This window comes from Mesoplodon bidens (assembly GCF_964165515.1).
Source record: "Mesoplodon bidens genome assembly, chromosome: 16".
Classification (NCBI taxonomy): domain Eukaryota; kingdom Metazoa; phylum Chordata; class Mammalia; order Artiodactyla; family Ziphiidae; genus Mesoplodon; species Mesoplodon bidens.
This window is the reverse complement of record NC_138173.1, coordinates 28,578,680-28,595,629: the sequence shown is the minus strand read 5'-3', so window position 1 is coordinate 28,595,629 and position 16,950 is coordinate 28,578,680. Positions and strand designations below refer to the sequence as shown.

General features: G+C 40.8%; 2 protein-coding genes and 2 long non-coding RNA genes across 4 annotated transcripts in view; 2 read left to right on the top strand and 2 right to left on the bottom strand.

The window, feature by feature from the left end:
- LOC308630131 (ribosomal biogenesis factor-like) overlaps nucleotides 1–2,336 on the top strand; it is a 5,536-nt gene extending 3,200 nt beyond the window's left edge. Inside the window, exons 3-4 of the mRNA XM_081258556.1 lie at nucleotides 1,823–1,939; nucleotides 2,208–2,336. Coding sequence (XP_081114682.1) covers nucleotides 1,823–1,939; nucleotides 2,208–2,279 — 189 coding nt within the window. The 3' untranslated portion in view covers nucleotides 2,280–2,336. The remainder of the gene's footprint in view (nucleotides 1–1,822; nucleotides 1,940–2,207) is intronic.
- On the bottom strand, nucleotides 2,321–6,666 carry LOC308630133. Its single transcript, XR_014017765.1, has 2 exons — nucleotides 4,328–6,666; nucleotides 2,321–3,101 (listed from the first exon to the last, which is right to left on the bottom strand). It is a non-coding gene; the product is annotated as an uncharacterized lncRNA (long non-coding RNA).
- Nucleotides 6,667–7,068: 402 nt separating this feature from the next.
- On the top strand, nucleotides 7,069–12,363 carry LOC308630077 (ribosomal biogenesis factor-like). The gene is made up of 4 exons (XM_081258472.1): nucleotides 7,069–7,161; nucleotides 9,544–9,660; nucleotides 11,850–11,966; nucleotides 12,235–12,363. Exons 2-4 carry the CDS (start codon nucleotides 9,547–9,549, stop codon nucleotides 12,304–12,306), a joined length of 303 nt encoding a protein of 100 aa, XP_081114598.1. The 5' UTR covers nucleotides 7,069–7,161; nucleotides 9,544–9,546; the 3' UTR covers nucleotides 12,307–12,363.
- On the bottom strand, nucleotides 12,348–16,693 carry LOC308630078. Its single transcript, XR_014017756.1, has 2 exons — nucleotides 14,355–16,693; nucleotides 12,348–13,128 (listed from the first exon to the last, which is right to left on the bottom strand). It is a non-coding gene; the product is annotated as an uncharacterized lncRNA (long non-coding RNA).
- Between the last annotated feature and the right edge of the window lie 257 nt (nucleotides 16,694–16,950).

The following is a 16,950-nucleotide window of genomic DNA, read 5'->3' as shown; positions in this document are numbered from 1 at the left end:
CCATTCTTTTTCTTCTCAGTAAATCTTATTTCTCTGAAGATATCTATAGCTCAGATAAAAACCTAAAAATAGAAGATAAAATATTTTGTTTCTTAAAATACAAAATTTGAAAAGAAAGGAGTTGCTTTATCTTTTTTTCAAAATATTTGGGGAATGGGAAAGTTCTTCAAGATTAAGTAGACTCCTTAAGGAAATTATTCAAGAAAATGTTTTCAAGCTTAAGTAGTAGGTGGAGTCCCCTCTAGAGGACTTAGTAATTATCATAATGGTCCATAGAAATGTAACATTTTATCTTTCAGTCTTCATGAATTAGCTGAGTTAAACTTTTTGGTGGAGCAATTTCATGACTTTGGAGATGCTATAAAGGAAATAAAGCTGGGTGATATGACTGGGGTTTGGGGGTGACAGTTTTAGATAGAATTGTCTTCAGGGTTGACATTGAAGCCAAGACCTGCCTGACAGGAGCCAGTGATGCAAACTGCTGGGAAGTGTTGGGAGCAGCATGTCCTAGGCAGAAAGAATAGTGAGTGCAGAGACCCCCAGCTGGGTGAAGGCTTGGTGTATTTGAGGAAAATTATTTTGTTTGGATAGGAAGTCCTAGAAGCTCTACGGTTGCTAATGGAGAAGATCTGTGGGTAGGCAGCCTGGTTGGAGAAAGTATCGAACACTTTTCTGAGAAAGCAGCCTAACTTAGGGGGAGGTCGCACGATCGCCAGGTACTATATACATGGTAAATTGAAGTTGGTGGCCACGAACTTAAAGTGAAGCCAGTCAGCCAGTTATGATTTTCTAGAGCTTCAGTTTTGGGCTCAGAAAAGGCTGATACCTGAGTTTAACTAGGTTGGCAGGGAAGTCTGACTGAGGGAGAGAAGGGAAGTAGAGTTAGGGTGTGAAGGAGCGACTGATCAGTGGTCATGTAATCTGTGCAGGCTAAAGGAAAAAGCGGGGATATGAACATGTGAACAATAGTGAACTTGGTGGGAAAAGATTTCAGTGAGATTTAAGAACTATTAATAAAATAAGTGAATAGAAGGATAGGAGGTGGTGCGGTAACAGGTAATGATGCCGCCTAAGGTAATGCGTGAGAGTGATGGCAAGGTAGGTCGTGGAAAAGACCCCTGGAGGTGAGGCCCTGAAGAGATTAAGAAGCCATAGGATAGGTTTTTGTCGTAGCCACTAAGCAGCGACGCCAGGCGTGAGAGGGGTCAGTGAGCCATGGTCTGAGATCTTTCACGAAGGAGCAAGTAATCACGGTGTTGGTAGGTGACAGTAATGAGGAGAGGGGTGTCAGAATGTCCTGATGCATAAGGTGCAAAAGAGCTAAAAGTTTTGAAGGAGAAATGGTTGGGGAGCAGCTGTGAAGAACAAGAATACCACCCCCACCTTTCAGATTCAAGCGAGGACGGCTACAGGGGCCGCTGTCCTCAGGAGACTGCCAGGCACTTCCATCAAGGAAGGATTCAGAGACGTACTGTTAGAAGGACACTGGAAGCATGCCAGCCAGGTTCCTCATTTTACAGATGAGAGAGGATAGCACCGTAGCTTAGAAACATAGTGGTCACATATTTTGGCCCGTTTATTCCAGGAAAGTCAAGGTATGAGGTATATCCACACAATTCTTATTTTTAAAAAGACAGAACCTTTTGTCTAAAATGTCCCAATAAGACTGTAAGAATTTTAGGGTAAATTGTCTCCATAAATTGGTAGGATTGATAAGAGTTTATAGATTTGGGGGGTGACAAGATTAAATTAAGGTAGCCTATATTTTTATCCTTAATGGTTGTGAGACCATGGATTAATGCTCTTTTTCTTTTTTTAAAAGATGAACATCGTGAATGATGAAAAAGTTAACATCGTGAATGAAGCTTTTGTATATATGCAAAAGGTAGTTGCATGGTTCGTAAAAGACCTTTCCCTTGAACCTGTGCAGAAACAGCTGGTGAGTGGAAGTCACTTCCTTTCGTTCTGGCTAATAAACTCCAAATTTTCAAAGCCTGTATTGATTGTCATTTTTAGTATTTGGCTCTGTAGTATGTATAGCTTATTCAGACTTTAAAACATTGAGTCTAAAATATGGAACTTTATTGTTCTATTTCCAAAAGTACAACTAGAAGAAATTATATTGAATAATAGATTATATGTCAGTAGATTATGTCATTTCTGTTTGCTATTGTTATCTAAATTTTTAAATGTACTTTTCTCTCCAGATTCCTCAGCAGTGTCGTGAAAACGAACCAGTTGATGTTGATGAAGCTACAAGATTAATGGCTCAGTTGTAATACACTGGTGATGCATCAGATTCCCCAAAAAGACCAATAAATTAAATGCTTTATACAGTTTTATTTTAAAAAATCTTGTTAATGTACAGGCATTGGCACATTTTAAAAACAAACTACATAAACAGATCTTTCCTATAACCTAGGAAAGTGGAATGTCAGAAGTCAACAAAATGTGATAAACTTAAAGTGCTAAAACAGAAGGCACTTCACAAAATCTGTTCACTGAAACAGTTAACATATCCTAGTTTACACCCTTCACTTTATAAGTGGCAGTGAATGTCTGGATCAGAGGGTACACAGAAAAATGGACAGTCTCGTGGCAGTAAAAATGTAAGACAAACAAATGATGAGCCCTTGGCCAACTTCTTTTGTTTTTGATGACCTTAAGTCTACTTTAACTTTCCTCTCATATAAGGAAAAAAAAAAAAACAGAAGGATTCAGAATGGGAGGAAAAGTTGAAATTCCAGAATGTAATTACTTGAGGGTAGGGAGTCGGTGGATATGAAATCACTTTTTCCCCTGAAGCAATCAGAATCCTTTGTTCTTATGGTTGAAGTTTTGTGAAGTAAAAAAGAAAGTATTAGGGAAGAACATTTCAGAATCAGTGAACTAAAAAGGCGTTACATTCATTATTTTAAATACTTAGGTTATTAAGACGTCTAAAATGTTACACAGTTAGAGGTAGATAACAGTCCCAAGTTTCCATGGAGTCTAATAATTTAGTATCTGGACATCAAACAGATCACAAACTCCTTCATTATCATCTAAATTAAAGTTGTAGTCATCTGCCGGGGTCGGAGAAAGCCGTAAAAGTGGAAACACTGCAAGCAAAAAATAAATTCAGTGTTAAAGATGGTTTCTACATACAGGTAATGATGTCTAACATAAAATGCTATCAAAAACATCAAGCCAGGGCTTCCCTGGTGGCGCAGTGGTTGGGAGTCCGCCTGCCAATGCAGGGGACACGGGTTCGTGCCCCGGTCCGGGAGGATCACACATGCCGTGGAGCGGCTGGGCCCGTGAGCCGTGGCCGCTGGGCCTGCATGTCCAGAGCCTGTGCTCCACACTGGGGGAGGCCACAACAGTGAGAGGCCCGACTACCGCAAAAAAAAAAAAAAAAAAAATCAAGCCAAATTATGTTTCCCATGTTATACAGCAAGTTTTTTAAAAATACGTAATAGGAAATGTAATGATCAAATTAATGACTTGTATTTTGTGTATATTTTGATAGATTCTTCTTTAAAGACATTTTATGCATTGATTATAGGTGTTAGCTTGAGAAACAGAAGTTAATTTTTATTGGTTGAACTTGTCACTAAAATTTATGATTCAGAAACACTGGTCAAAGTATTTTCTCTGATCTGCTAAATAAGCTACCACTTTGAAAACAGAGAAAGGAACTAGACGTAAATTAATAACTATGCTGAAATTCTCTGCTTTTATGGAAGTGTCTGATAAATGTCTAAGTGGTTACTGTGCCATTGGCTAATTTAACAGCTGCTACTTCCTAGGTCTCGGCTATACATATTTGTTAGGAACCAGGACTCTGAATCCAAGAACTTTTAGAAAGGTGAGGCCCAGAGAGTAACTGCTCAAGTAACTACCATATTAGAGCTAGTTGATTTTTAAGAATTATTTCAGATTAGACGATGATGTGGCTAATCTTAGTAATACTGACTTCACATTGGCAGCTTGAAATTGGCCATGGGAGGAGTATTTACAAAACTATGTTTTCACATTTCCTCTTGACTCAGATACGCTGTTTTACTCTTCTTGGCCAAATTCTTCAGGTGTAAAAAGGGCTAGTATGCCAACAATTCAGAAGTTTATTCAGTAAAGGTGATAAGTATCCCCTTATGAATTCTTTTTCCTCAAAAAGCAGGCAAAAAATTCTGAAGGATGCCTATAACTTACTATGAATCATAGTACATTAAGCAGTTAAAAAATACGGGTTCTTCATTTCTCTTAACTCATGTGCCACTCATAAATTCTAGAAAAGCCTTATTGATGTATAAGGTTATATTTATTAAATTTTTTAACTACTTACCATCAGAAGACATTAACTCATCAATATCTCCACTAATAGATCCCGCTGGAAAGAGAAATGTGATATAGAGTTTTTTACACTTCTCTTTATATATTTTAGCAGCCAAAAGGCAGTTATATTTAAACAGCATATATTTAAACACAGTAGATATTAAGCACAGTTATATTTAACATCAGCATCTTGATTAAAAGTACGAAATTAGGGCTTCCCTGGTGGCGCAGTGGTTGAGAGTCCGCCAGCCAATGCAGGGGACGCGGGTTCGTGCCCTGGTCCGGGAAGATCCCACATGCCGCGGAGCGGCTAGGCCCGTGAGCCATGGCCGCTGAGCCTGCGCGTCCGGAGCCTGTGCTCTGCAACGGGGGAGGCCACAACAGTGAGAGGCCCGCGTACCGCAAACAAATAAACAGACAAAACACAAAAAAACCAACAGGGACTTCCCTGGCACTCTAGTGGTTAGGACTTCGCCTTCCAATGCAGGGGTGTAGGTTTGATCCCTGGTCGGGGAGTTAAGATCCTACGTGCCTCGCAGCCGAAAAACCAAAACATAAAACAGAAGCAATATTGTAATAAATTCAATAAAGACTTTAAAAGTGGTCCACACACACAGACACACACACACAAACTGAAAAAAACGTAAATAACCCAATTAAAAAAACAATGTTTTCGTTCAGATAACGGAGAAGACAAGGGATGGATATTTCTTCCATCTATGGCTGAATCCAAGGACTCCAATGATATCACCAAGGTCCTGTGTTCTGTTGTTCAGCTCTGTGTTCTTTTGCATTGCTCTTATTCTCTCCCACTGCAGTCAGGCTTCCCTCAAGTTGCTGGAGGAGACGGCAACTAGCAGCCTCAATTTCACATCATCCTAGCACAGGGATACTAAAAGCAAGAATTGTCTCCACTACCTCTGGCTGGAAAATCTTTAGACGAGGACTGTAATTATTCATTCAACCAGGATCACTTAATGGGAGAAGAGTGGTTCCCCAGAGAGGGATGCTGAGCAGATAATGAATGTCCTCTGAAGTGGGTATTTACTGAGCAGCCATCTACATATGGGAGAGGGAGGCACAGAGACATGAAGTAACTTTTCCACAGTCACACTGTTGGTAGGTAACAGAAGTAAACAGAAATCATGTCTTCTCACTCATACCTCATAGAGTGCCTCTGCTCTTGCCTGTATAAACCATGTTATTTCCGTGGTGTAAGTATCCCTACCTCACCATTTCCAAATGAAAGCTAGGCCCGTAAGTCTTCATAAAGACTATAATATCATTCCATTGCATCTATTTCTTTGTCTTCTGCATATACATCAATAACTTCACATTCAAGGAACCATAATTATACTCACCTTATTAGCTTCAGTATTCCTGGATAACTCTGGCCTCGTGAAAGAATCTAACGGTTTTCTGTCGCTTTGATGTTACTTTGTCGCCACACATTATGGGCATTTTATAATGCATTTTAAGGTGTTTTTAAAAGTCACTCTTTAGAAAAAATACAGAATTTTTAATACAATTACATTGACAAGTAATTATTCCTCATTGCTTAACGTATTCCCTAATTTTTTGTGATGGACATAAACAATAAAATGATTTACTGTAAAAGTGGTTCATCTTTCTTTAAGCAGGCAAGTGCCTGGTCTGGTGGGAAGAGGACTTGACCGACGGCCAGCCCACGTGGATTCTAGTTTGGCTTTGTCAGTTACTAGTTGTGTGGATACCGAACATGGCTTAGACTCTGAACCTCAGCATTCTCACTTGCAAAAGGGGAATGCTACTTTGGCCTTATTTTGATACTTAGAGCAGAACTCATGTACCGTTACCAAAATGATATAAAAATGTCAGTACTTCTACATTTGTTTAAAAGCTGGCTTTCCCTAAGACCGTGACAAAATAAGGAGAGAGCATGTGAAAACTGTTACCTTAGTGGAAAGATCCTCTTGGAAGAAGTGATTCGATTTTCTAGAAAACTCATCCTAGAACACCTTAACTGGGAAATATACACACACAGAAATAAAACTGGAAGGCAAAAATATTTCTTCCAAGATTTTCTAAAGTTCCCTGATTCTTGTTTTACAACTTATTGATATTTTCTTGGGCCTCTGCCGTGCTGTCAGAAAGTCTCATTTTGAAGCAAGGAAGCTTCAATGGGAAAAGCATTTCAACTTTTGGCTCACTACAAATTTTCCCTTGGGAGATTATAGTTCTAGATCTATTCCAGACATTAGGTTCTTTGTTGCTGCAACCAAACCCGGACACCACCCAGAGGTGCGCAGCGCCACCTCCTGGGAGCGCGGACAGAGCCAGCCAGCAGTAAGCGGCTGAGGGCCGACCACCTGTGTTACGGTCCGTGTGGCTCTGGTGACTCAGACACTTCGGGTGGTTTCTGTACACACACCCCTGCGAGCAACTGCAGACTTAGCCGCGTCTTCGAAGCCTCAGCTGAGTAGAGGTTCCTAACCCAGGGAACGGCAAAGCATGTTTACAGGGACGGTCCTGTTTTTAGGGAAGGATGCTACACGGCTGAGACGGTTCTGTGGACAGGACTACTTGAGGTGGGTGGGAACAAGCCCGTGAGCGGAATGACGCTCGGTGGGCGGAACGACGCTCGGTGAGCGGAAAGACGCTCGGTGGGCGTGGCTTATCTCGGTCTGCAGACCAAGCTCACGGGACAAGACTCCGCCCTGTGGGCGGAGCTTATCTCGGTGGGCGGAACTACGACCTGAGAGAGGACCGTTGGCTGGCTTCCTCATTCCGGAACTTCCTGGATCCTGTGCGTACTGCTGGCGTTACGTGGAGCTTATACCCCTGCCCGAGGGTAGCGGAGGACTGGTGAGAGATTAATAAAAAAAATTTTCCGGCGCGCTGGCGTGAAGTTTCTGAGGATTGAGACGGGACCGCGGGCTGCTGCCGTCGGGAGGCTCCGTTCCGTCGTCGCTTGCTGCCTTAGGCAGCCCTACTCGGCCGCAGGCCTGTTGGCTCAGGCCTAAAACCCCCATGCCTGCTGGGCCTTCAGCCCACGGCAGGGTACCAGTTTTGGGTTGTTCTGTTGTCACCAGTTTCCACGTGGTTGTTAGAGAAAATCCCTGTCCCCCTACCCCCACAGCTAGGCTCTCACCTTCTCCACGAACCTTCCTCGAGTCCCCAGCTCGATTGGAACTTTCCCTTCTGTGACTCCACTCGTATGCTGTCAGTTACAGCACCTATCTTTATGTTTCTTGTGTTTGTATATGTTTCATATGTATGTATATAGGTTCTGTACCACACTTGGTACATAGTAATTGATTAATGAATACTAGATGAATGGTTGGATTTTGGTTACTTATCGGAAGGATTTTAGATTATTTAATTTAGGGGTGGTTTATGTGTATTTTCTGCTTCTATAATAATCATGTATTTCCTACTGTGTTCTTTTTTTTTTTTTTTTTTTTTTTTTTTGCGGTATGTGGTCCTCTCACTGTTGTGGCCTCTCCCGTTGCGGAGCACAGGCTCCGGACACACAGGCTCAGCGGCCACGGCTCACGGGCCCAGCCGCTTCACGGCATGTGGGATCTTCCCAGACCGGGACACGAACCCGTGTCCCCTGCATCGGCAGGCGGACTCTCAACCACTGGGCCACTAGGGAAGCCCCATATTTTTTTTTTTTTTTTTTTTTTTAAGAAGAAGTTCTGTTGGGGTTCGGAACCATTGCTGTCTCTCTTGTTCCTGAGGCTAGACATTGAAGGAGGAGAGATACAATGTGAGCAAAGGGAAGAAAGGAAGAATGTGCAAGGTGTCTTCAGAGAGTGATTAGTAGACTAGAGTAGGTATAGAGAAATAGCAGGAGATACCTTTGACAGATTTATGCTAGAGTCAGGTTTCCAGCAGCAATATGTCAGGACAAAAACCTTGTGGGTTGGAGGAGCCAGTGAAGGATTTTACCATTGGGACGGTTCATTTCATACCACTACGCAGGATAGACTTGAATGCATGTGGCTTAAGCCAGGGGTTGACAGTCTTTCTGTAAAGGACCAAATAGTAAATATTTTAGGCTTTGCGAGCCACAGTTGTCGCAGGAAAGCAGCCACAGACAAAACATACATAATCGAATGGACGTAGCTGCGTTCTAATAAAACATCATTTACAAAGACGGGTGCCTGACCTGATTTGGTCCATGGGTATAGTTGGTCCCAACCCAGAGTCTAACCAAATAGTCGTAGGGACTAAAGCAGTAACCCAGTCCTGAACTAGGCAGTAGTAAATCATGTTTTTGTACTGCATTTTTATTTATATACGAGAGGCCACATCACATAATGAGAGCTCAGGATCTAGTCTGCTTGGCTTTGAATCTTGGCATTCTCTGACTACTAATAGTGTAACAATGGGCAGATTAACTTCTCTTTGCATCAGTTTTTTTTTTAATCTGTATAATGATAATAATACGTCCTACGAAGTGTTGTTGTAAGGAGTAAATTAGTCAAAACACATAAAATGTTAGCATAGTGCTGTACATGTAGTAAAAGCTTAATAAATCTTAACTATTAATATTTTTTAAATTGTTCCTCACGTGCATTGTTAAAGACAGGTTTCAGAGATGTTTCTCAAGTAGAATTTATAGGCTTACTGTGTTTAGCTATAGAACAGAGATAATACCTACAGTTTTTAGGCAAGAGCCATTCACATAGAGGTGATGCGGAAGTCATGAAAGTAATTTAACGCGGGGGCTAGGAAGTGTAAGCTTAAGTACTGGTTTTGAGGAGGTGCGCACAGGAGTGAAAATGGGACAAGTAAAAAGGAATGAAGGAAGGAGGGAGAAGAGAGTCAGTCGTAGAGTATGAAAGGAACCAGAATGGAATAGCAGTATGTAAACTATCAGAAGGATGGATGGTGATGGTTAGCATTGTCAGATGCTGCAGAGAGCTGAAAGAAAACAACTGTTGTGTTGAGAATGTTAATTAATGAATCTAACTGGCAGAAATTAATGTGGAGCCTCTTATGGGCCAGGTGCCGGAGATGCAGAAAAGAATTAGCTACACACTCTGCACTGAAACAGAAAAATCTAGTAGGACCGAAAGGACATGGAGATAATTTTAATACAAGCAGCAATTTTAAAAATAATCAGGAGGAAGGTGGAACTTCTTAGATTTAATTGGTACCTTTACTTCCAAAACTTAAATTGATTTACAGTTCATAAACATGGGCAACTGAATTGAGCTCCTCTTCTTTCTTGCCTAGACAATGGCCAAGAACAAACTAAGAGGACAGAAGTCCAGGAATGTATTCCAGGTAGCCAGCCGAAAAAGCTTTAAGGTTAAAAATAAGGCAAAGCCAGTTACCACTAATCTGAAGAAGGTTAGTATCACTTAAGCACTCTGACTTTATTGTTTACAAGAAAAGCATAATTGTAAAGCTACTGAAAAACTGAATGCTAATATTTAAAACAGGTTCTTAGCCTTTCCTACAAAAGCAAGATGATTGTTAAACATTTGTTTCAAAAAAGAAACAACGATGCAGAAAAATAACCTCCCTTTCTTGAATTCAAGTGCAAAAGGAAGAAGGCATTTTAACTGCAAATGTATGAGGCTCCAAGTAACAGTTTTAATAGTTTTCTCAGAGCATAGAAATCATAAAAAACCATGGTATGGAAAAATTATCTCTAAACTCATATATATTCAGGAAGCTTTCAACCAGAGCCAAGACATGGAATGTCAGTCAACACCCATTCTTTTTCTTCTCAGTAAATCTTATTTCTCTGAAGATATCTATAGCTCAGATAAAAACCTAAAAATAGAAGATAAAATATTTTGTTTCTTAAAATACAAAATTTGAAAAGAAAGGAGTTGCTTTATCTTTTTTTCAAAATATTTGGGGAATGGGAAAGTTCTTCAAGATTAAGTAGACTCCTTAAGGAAATTATTCAAGAAAATGTTTTCAAGCTTAAGTAGTAGGTGGAGTCCCCTCTAGAGGACTTAGTAATTATCATAATGGTCCATAGAAATGTAACATTTTATCTTTCAGTCTTCATGAATTAGCTGAGTTAAACTTTTTGGTGGAGCAATTTCATGACTTTGGAGATGCTATAAAGGAAATAAAGCTGGGTGATATGACTGGGGTTTGGGGGTGACAGTTTTAGATAGAATTGTCTTCAGGGTTGACATTGAAGCCAAGACCTGCCTGACAGGAGCCAGTGATGCAAACTGCTGGGAAGTGTTGGGAGCAGCATGTCCTAGGCAGAAAGAATAGTGAGTGCAGAGACCCCCAGCTGGGTGAAGGCTTGGTGTATTTGAGGAAAATTATTTTGTTTGGATAGGAAGTCCTAGAAGCTCTACGGTTGCTAATGGAGAAGATCTGTGGGTAGGCAGCCTGGTTGGAGAAAGTATCGAACACTTTTCTGAGAAAGCAGCCTAACTTAGGGGGAGGTCGCACGATCGCCAGGTACTATATACATGGTAAATTGAAGTTGGTGGCCACGAACTTAAAGTGAAGCCAGTCAGCCAGTTATGATTTTCTAGAGCTTCAGTTTTGGGCTCAGAAAAGGCTGATACCTGAGTTTAACTAGGTTGGCAGGGAAGTCTGACTGAGGGAGAGAAGGGAAGTAGAGTTAGGGTGTGAAGGAGCGACTGATCAGTGGTCATGTAATCTGTGCAGGCTAAAGGAAAAAGCGGGGATATGAACATGTGAACAATAGTGAACTTGGTGGGAAAAGATTTCAGTGAGATTTAAGAACTATTAATAAAATAAGTGAATAGAAGGATAGGAGGTGGTGCGGTAACAGGTAATGATGCCGCCTAAGGTAATGCGTGAGAGTGATGGCAAGGTAGGTCGTGGAAAAGACCCCTGGAGGTGAGGCCCTGAAGAGATTAAGAAGCCATAGGATAGGTTTTTGTCGTAGCCACTAAGCAGCGACGCCAGGCGTGAGAGGGGTCAGTGAGCCATGGTCTGAGATCTTTCACGAAGGAGCAAGTAATCACGGTGTTGGTAGGTGACAGTAATGAGGAGAGGGGTGTCAGAATGTCCTGATGCATAAGGTGCAAAAGAGCTAAAAGTTTTGAAGGAGAAATGGTTGGGGAGCAGCTGTGAAGAACAAGAATACCACCCCCACCTTTCAGATTCAAGCGAGGACGGCTACAGGGGCCGCTGTCCTCAGGAGACTGCCAGGCACTTCCATCAAGGAAGGATTCAGAGACGTACTGTTAGAAGGACACTGGAAGCATGCCAGCCAGGTTCCTCATTTTACAGATGAGAGAGGATAGCACCGTAGCTTAGAAACATAGTGGTCACATATTTTGGCCCGTTTATTCCAGGAAAGTCAAGGTATGAGGTATATCCACACAATTCTTATTTTTAAAAAGACAGAACCTTTTGTCTAAAATGTCCCAATAAGACTGTAAGAATTTTAGGGTAAATTGTCTCCATAAATTGGTAGGATTGATAAGAGTTTATAGATTTGGGGGGTGACAAGATTAAATTAAGGTAGCCTATATTTTTATCCTTAATGGTTGTGAGACCATGGATTAATGCTCTTTTTCTTTTTTTAAAAGATGAACATCGTGAATGATGAAAAAGTTAACATCGTGAATGAAGCTTTTGTATATATGCAAAAGGTAGTTGCATGGTTCGTAAAAGACCTTTCCCTTGAACCTGTGCAGAAACAGCTGGTGAGTGGAAGTCACTTCCTTTCGTTCTGGCTAATAAACTCCAAATTTTCAAAGCCTGTATTGATTGTCATTTTTAGTATTTGGCTCTGTAGTATGTATAGCTTATTCAGACTTTAAAACATTGAGTCTAAAATATGGAACTTTATTGTTCTATTTCCAAAAGTACAACTAGAAGAAATTATATTGAATAATAGATTATATGTCAGTAGATTATGTCATTTCTGTTTGCTATTGTTATCTAAATTTTTAAATGTACTTTTCTCTCCAGATTCCTCAGCAGTGTCGTGAAAACGAACCAGTTGATGTTGATGAAGCTACAAGATTAATGGCTCAGTTGTAATACACTGGTGATGCATCAGATTCCCCAAAAAGACCAATAAATTAAATGCTTTATACAGTTTTATTTTAAAAAATCTTGTTAATGTACAGGCATTGGCACATTTTAAAAACAAACTACATAAACAGATCTTTCCTATAACCTAGGAAAGTGGAATGTCAGAAGTCAACAAAATGTGATAAACTTAAAGTGCTAAAACAGAAGGCACTTCACAAAATCTGTTCACTGAAACAGTTAACATATCCTAGTTTACACCCTTCACTTTATAAGTGGCAGTGAATGTCTGGATCAGAGGGTACACAGAAAAATGGACAGTCTCGTGGCAGTAAAAATGTAAGACAAACAAATGATGAGCCCTTGGCCAACTTCTTTTGTTTTTGATGACCTTAAGTCTACTTTAACTTTCCTCTCATATAAGGAAAAAAAAAAAAACAGAAGGATTCAGAATGGGAGGAAAAGTTGAAATTCCAGAATGTAATTACTTGAGGGTAGGGAGTCGGTGGATATGAAATCACTTTTTCCCCTGAAGCAATCAGAATCCTTTGTTCTTATGGTTGAAGTTTTGTGAAGTAAAAAAGAAAGTATTAGGGAAGAACATTTCAGAATCAGTGAACTAAAAAGGCGTTACATTCATTATTTTAAATACTTAGGTTATTAAGACGTCTAAAATGTTACACAGTTAGAGGTAGATAACAGTCCCAAGTTTCCATGGAGTCTAATAATTTAGTATCTGGACATCAAACAGATCACAAACTCCTTCATTATCATCTAAATTAAAGTTGTAGTCATCTGCCGGGGTCGGAGAAAGCCGTAAAAGTGGAAACACTGCAAGCAAAAAATAAATTCAGTGTTAAAGATGGTTTCTACATACAGGTAATGATGTCTAACATAAAATGCTATCAAAAACATCAAGCCAGGGCTTCCCTGGTGGCGCAGTGGTTGGGAGTCCGCCTGCCAATGCAGGGGACACGGGTTCGTGCCCCGGTCCGGGAGGATCACACATGCCGTGGAGCGGCTGGGCCCGTGAGCCGTGGCCGCTGGGCCTGCATGTCCAGAGCCTGTGCTCCACACTGGGGGAGGCCACAACAGTGAGAGGCCCGACTACCGCAAAAAAAAAAAAAAAAAAAATCAAGCCAAATTATGTTTCCCATGTTATACAGCAAGTTTTTTAAAAATACGTAATAGGAAATGTAATGATCAAATTAATGACTTGTATTTTGTGTATATTTTGATAGATTCTTCTTTAAAGACATTTTATGCATTGATTATAGGTGTTAGCTTGAGAAACAGAAGTTAATTTTTATTGGTTGAACTTGTCACTAAAATTTATGATTCAGAAACACTGGTCAAAGTATTTTCTCTGATCTGCTAAATAAGCTACCACTTTGAAAACAGAGAAAGGAACTAGACGTAAATTAATAACTATGCTGAAATTCTCTGCTTTTATGGAAGTGTCTGATAAATGTCTAAGTGGTTACTGTGCCATTGGCTAATTTAACAGCTGCTACTTCCTAGGTCTCGGCTATACATATTTGTTAGGAACCAGGACTCTGAATCCAAGAACTTTTAGAAAGGTGAGGCCCAGAGAGTAACTGCTCAAGTAACTACCATATTAGAGCTAGTTGATTTTTAAGAATTATTTCAGATTAGACGATGATGTGGCTAATCTTAGTAATACTGACTTCACATTGGCAGCTTGAAATTGGCCATGGGAGGAGTATTTACAAAACTATGTTTTCACATTTCCTCTTGACTCAGATACGCTGTTTTACTCTTCTTGGCCAAATTCTTCAGGTGTAAAAAGGGCTAGTATGCCAACAATTCAGAAGTTTATTCAGTAAAGGTGATAAGTATCCCCTTATGAATTCTTTTTCCTCAAAAAGCAGGCAAAAAATTCTGAAGGATGCCTATAACTTACTATGAATCATAGTACATTAAGCAGTTAAAAAATACGGGTTCTTCATTTCTCTTAACTCATGTGCCACTCATAAATTCTAGAAAAGCCTTATTGATGTATAAGGTTATATTTATTAAATTTTTTAACTACTTACCATCAGAAGACATTAACTCATCAATATCTCCACTAATAGATCCCGCTGGAAAGAGAAATGTGATATAGAGTTTTTTACACTTCTCTTTATATATTTTAGCAGCCAAAAGGCAGTTATATTTAAACAGCATATATTTAAACACAGTAGATATTAAGCACAGTTATATTTAACATCAGCATCTTGATTAAAAGTACGAAATTAGGGCTTCCCTGGTGGCGCAGTGGTTGAGAGTCCGCCAGCCAATGCAGGGGACGCGGGTTCGTGCCCTGGTCCGGGAAGATCCCACATGCCGCGGAGCGGCTAGGCCCGTGAGCCATGGCCGCTGAGCCTGCGCGTCCGGAGCCTGTGCTCTGCAACGGGGGAGGCCACAACAGTGAGAGGCCCGCGTACCGCAAACAAATAAACAGACAAAACACAAAAAAACCAACAGGGACTTCCCTGGCACTCTAGTGGTTAGGACTTCGCCTTCCAATGCAGGGGTGTAGGTTTGATCCCTGGTCGGGGAGTTAAGATCCTACGTGCCTCGCAGCCGAAAAACCAAAACATAAAACAGAAGCAATATTGTAATAAATTCAATAAAGACTTTAAAAGTGGTCCACACACACAGACACACACACACAAACTGAAAAAAACGTAAATAACCCAATTAAAAAAACAATGTTTTCGTTCAGATAACGGAGAAGACAAGGGATGGATATTTCTTCCATCTATGGCTGAATCCAAGGACTCCAATGATATCACCAAGGTCCTGTGTTCTGTTGTTCAGCTCTGTGTTCTTTTGCATTGCTCTTATTCTCTCCCACTGCAGTCAGGCTTCCCTCAAGTTGCTGGAGGAGACGGCAACTAGCAGCCTCAATTTCACATCATCCTAGCACAGGGATACTAAAAGCAAGAATTGTCTCCACTACCTCTGGCTGGAAAATCTTTAGACGAGGACTGTAATTATTCATTCAACCAGGATCACTTAATGGGAGAAGAGTGGTTCCCCAGAGAGGGATGCTGAGCAGATAATGAATGTCCTCTGAAGTGGGTATTTACTGAGCAGCCATCTACATATGGGAGAGGGAGGCACAGAGACATGAAGTAACTTTTCCACAGTCACACTGTTGGTAGGTAACAGAAGTAAACAGAAATCATGTCTTCTCACTCATACCTCATAGAGTGCCTCTGCTCTTGCCTGTATAAACCATGTTATTTCCGTGGTGTAAGTATCCCTACCTCACCATTTCCAAATGAAAGCTAGGCCCGTAAGTCTTCATAAAGACTATAATATCATTCCATTGCATCTATTTCTTTGTCTTCTGCATATACATCAATAACTTCACATTCAAGGAACCATAATTATACTCACCTTATTAGCTTCAGTATTCCTGGATAACTCTGGCCTCGTGAAAGAATCTAACGGTTTTCTGTCGCTTTGATGTTACTTTGTCGCCACACATTATGGGCATTTTATAATGCATTTTAAGGTGTTTTTAAAAGTCACTCTTTAGAAAAAATACAGAATTTTTAATACAATTACATTGACAAGTAATTATTCCTCATTGCTTAACGTATTCCCTAATTTTTTGTGATGGACATAAACAATAAAATGATTTACTGTAAAAGTGGTTCATCTTTCTTTAAGCAGGCAAGTGCCTGGTCTGGTGGGAAGAGGACTTGACCGACGGCCAGCCCACGTGGATTCTAGTTTGGCTTTGTCAGTTACTAGTTGTGTGGATACCGAACATGGCTTAGACTCTGAACCTCAGCATTCTCACTTGCAAAAGGGGAATGCTACTTTGGCCTTATTTTGATACTTAGAGCAGAACTCATGTACCGTTACCAAAATGATATAAAAATGTCAGTACTTCTACATTTGTTTAAAAGCTGGCTTTCCCTAAGACCGTGACAAAATAAGGAGAGAGCATGTGAAAACTGTTACCTTAGTGGAAAGATCCTCTTGGAAGAAGTGATTCGATTTTCTAGAAAACTCATCCTAGAACACCTTAACTGGGAAATATACACACACAGAAATAAAACTGGAAGGCAAAAATATTTCTTCCAAGATTTTCTAAAGTTCCCTGATTCTTGTTTTACAACTTATTGATATTTTCTTGGGCCTCTGCCGTGCTGTCAGAAAGTCTCATTTTGAAGCAAGGAAGCTTCAATGGGAAAAGCATTTCAACTTTTGGCTCACTACAAATTTTCCCTTGGGAGATTATAGTTCTAGATCTATTCCAGACATTAGGTTCTTTGTTGCTGCAACCAAACCCGGACACCACCCAGAGGTGCGCAGCGCCACCTCCTGGGAGCGCGGACAGAGCCAGCCAGCAGTAAGCGGCTGAGGGCCGACCACCTGTGTTACGGTCCGTGTGGCTCTGGTGACTCAGACACTTCGGGTGGTTTCTGTACACACACCCCTGCGAGCAACTGCAGACTTAGCCGCGTCTTCGAAGCCTCAGCTGAGTAGAGGTTCCTAACCCAGGGAACGGCAAAGCATGTTTACAGGGACGGTCCTGTTTTTAGGGAAGGATGCTACACGGCTGAGACGGTTCTGTGGACAGGACTACTTGAGGTGGGTGGGAACAAGCCCGTGAGCGGAATGACGCTCGGT

Excerpts from the sequence above, each read along its gene's own strand:
- LOC308630077 (XM_081258472.1), top strand. The coding sequence starts at position 9,547 with ATGGCCAAGAACAAACTAAGAGGACAGAAGTCCAGGAATGTATTCCAG. Across the intron at positions 9,661-11,849 it reads TTACCACTAATCTGAAGAAG|ATGAACATCGTGAATGATGA; the intron begins GTTAGTATCACT and ends TTTTTTTAAAAG. Across the intron at positions 11,967-12,234 it reads AACCTGTGCAGAAACAGCTG|ATTCCTCAGCAGTGTCGTGA; the intron begins GTGAGTGGAAGT and ends TTTTCTCTCCAG.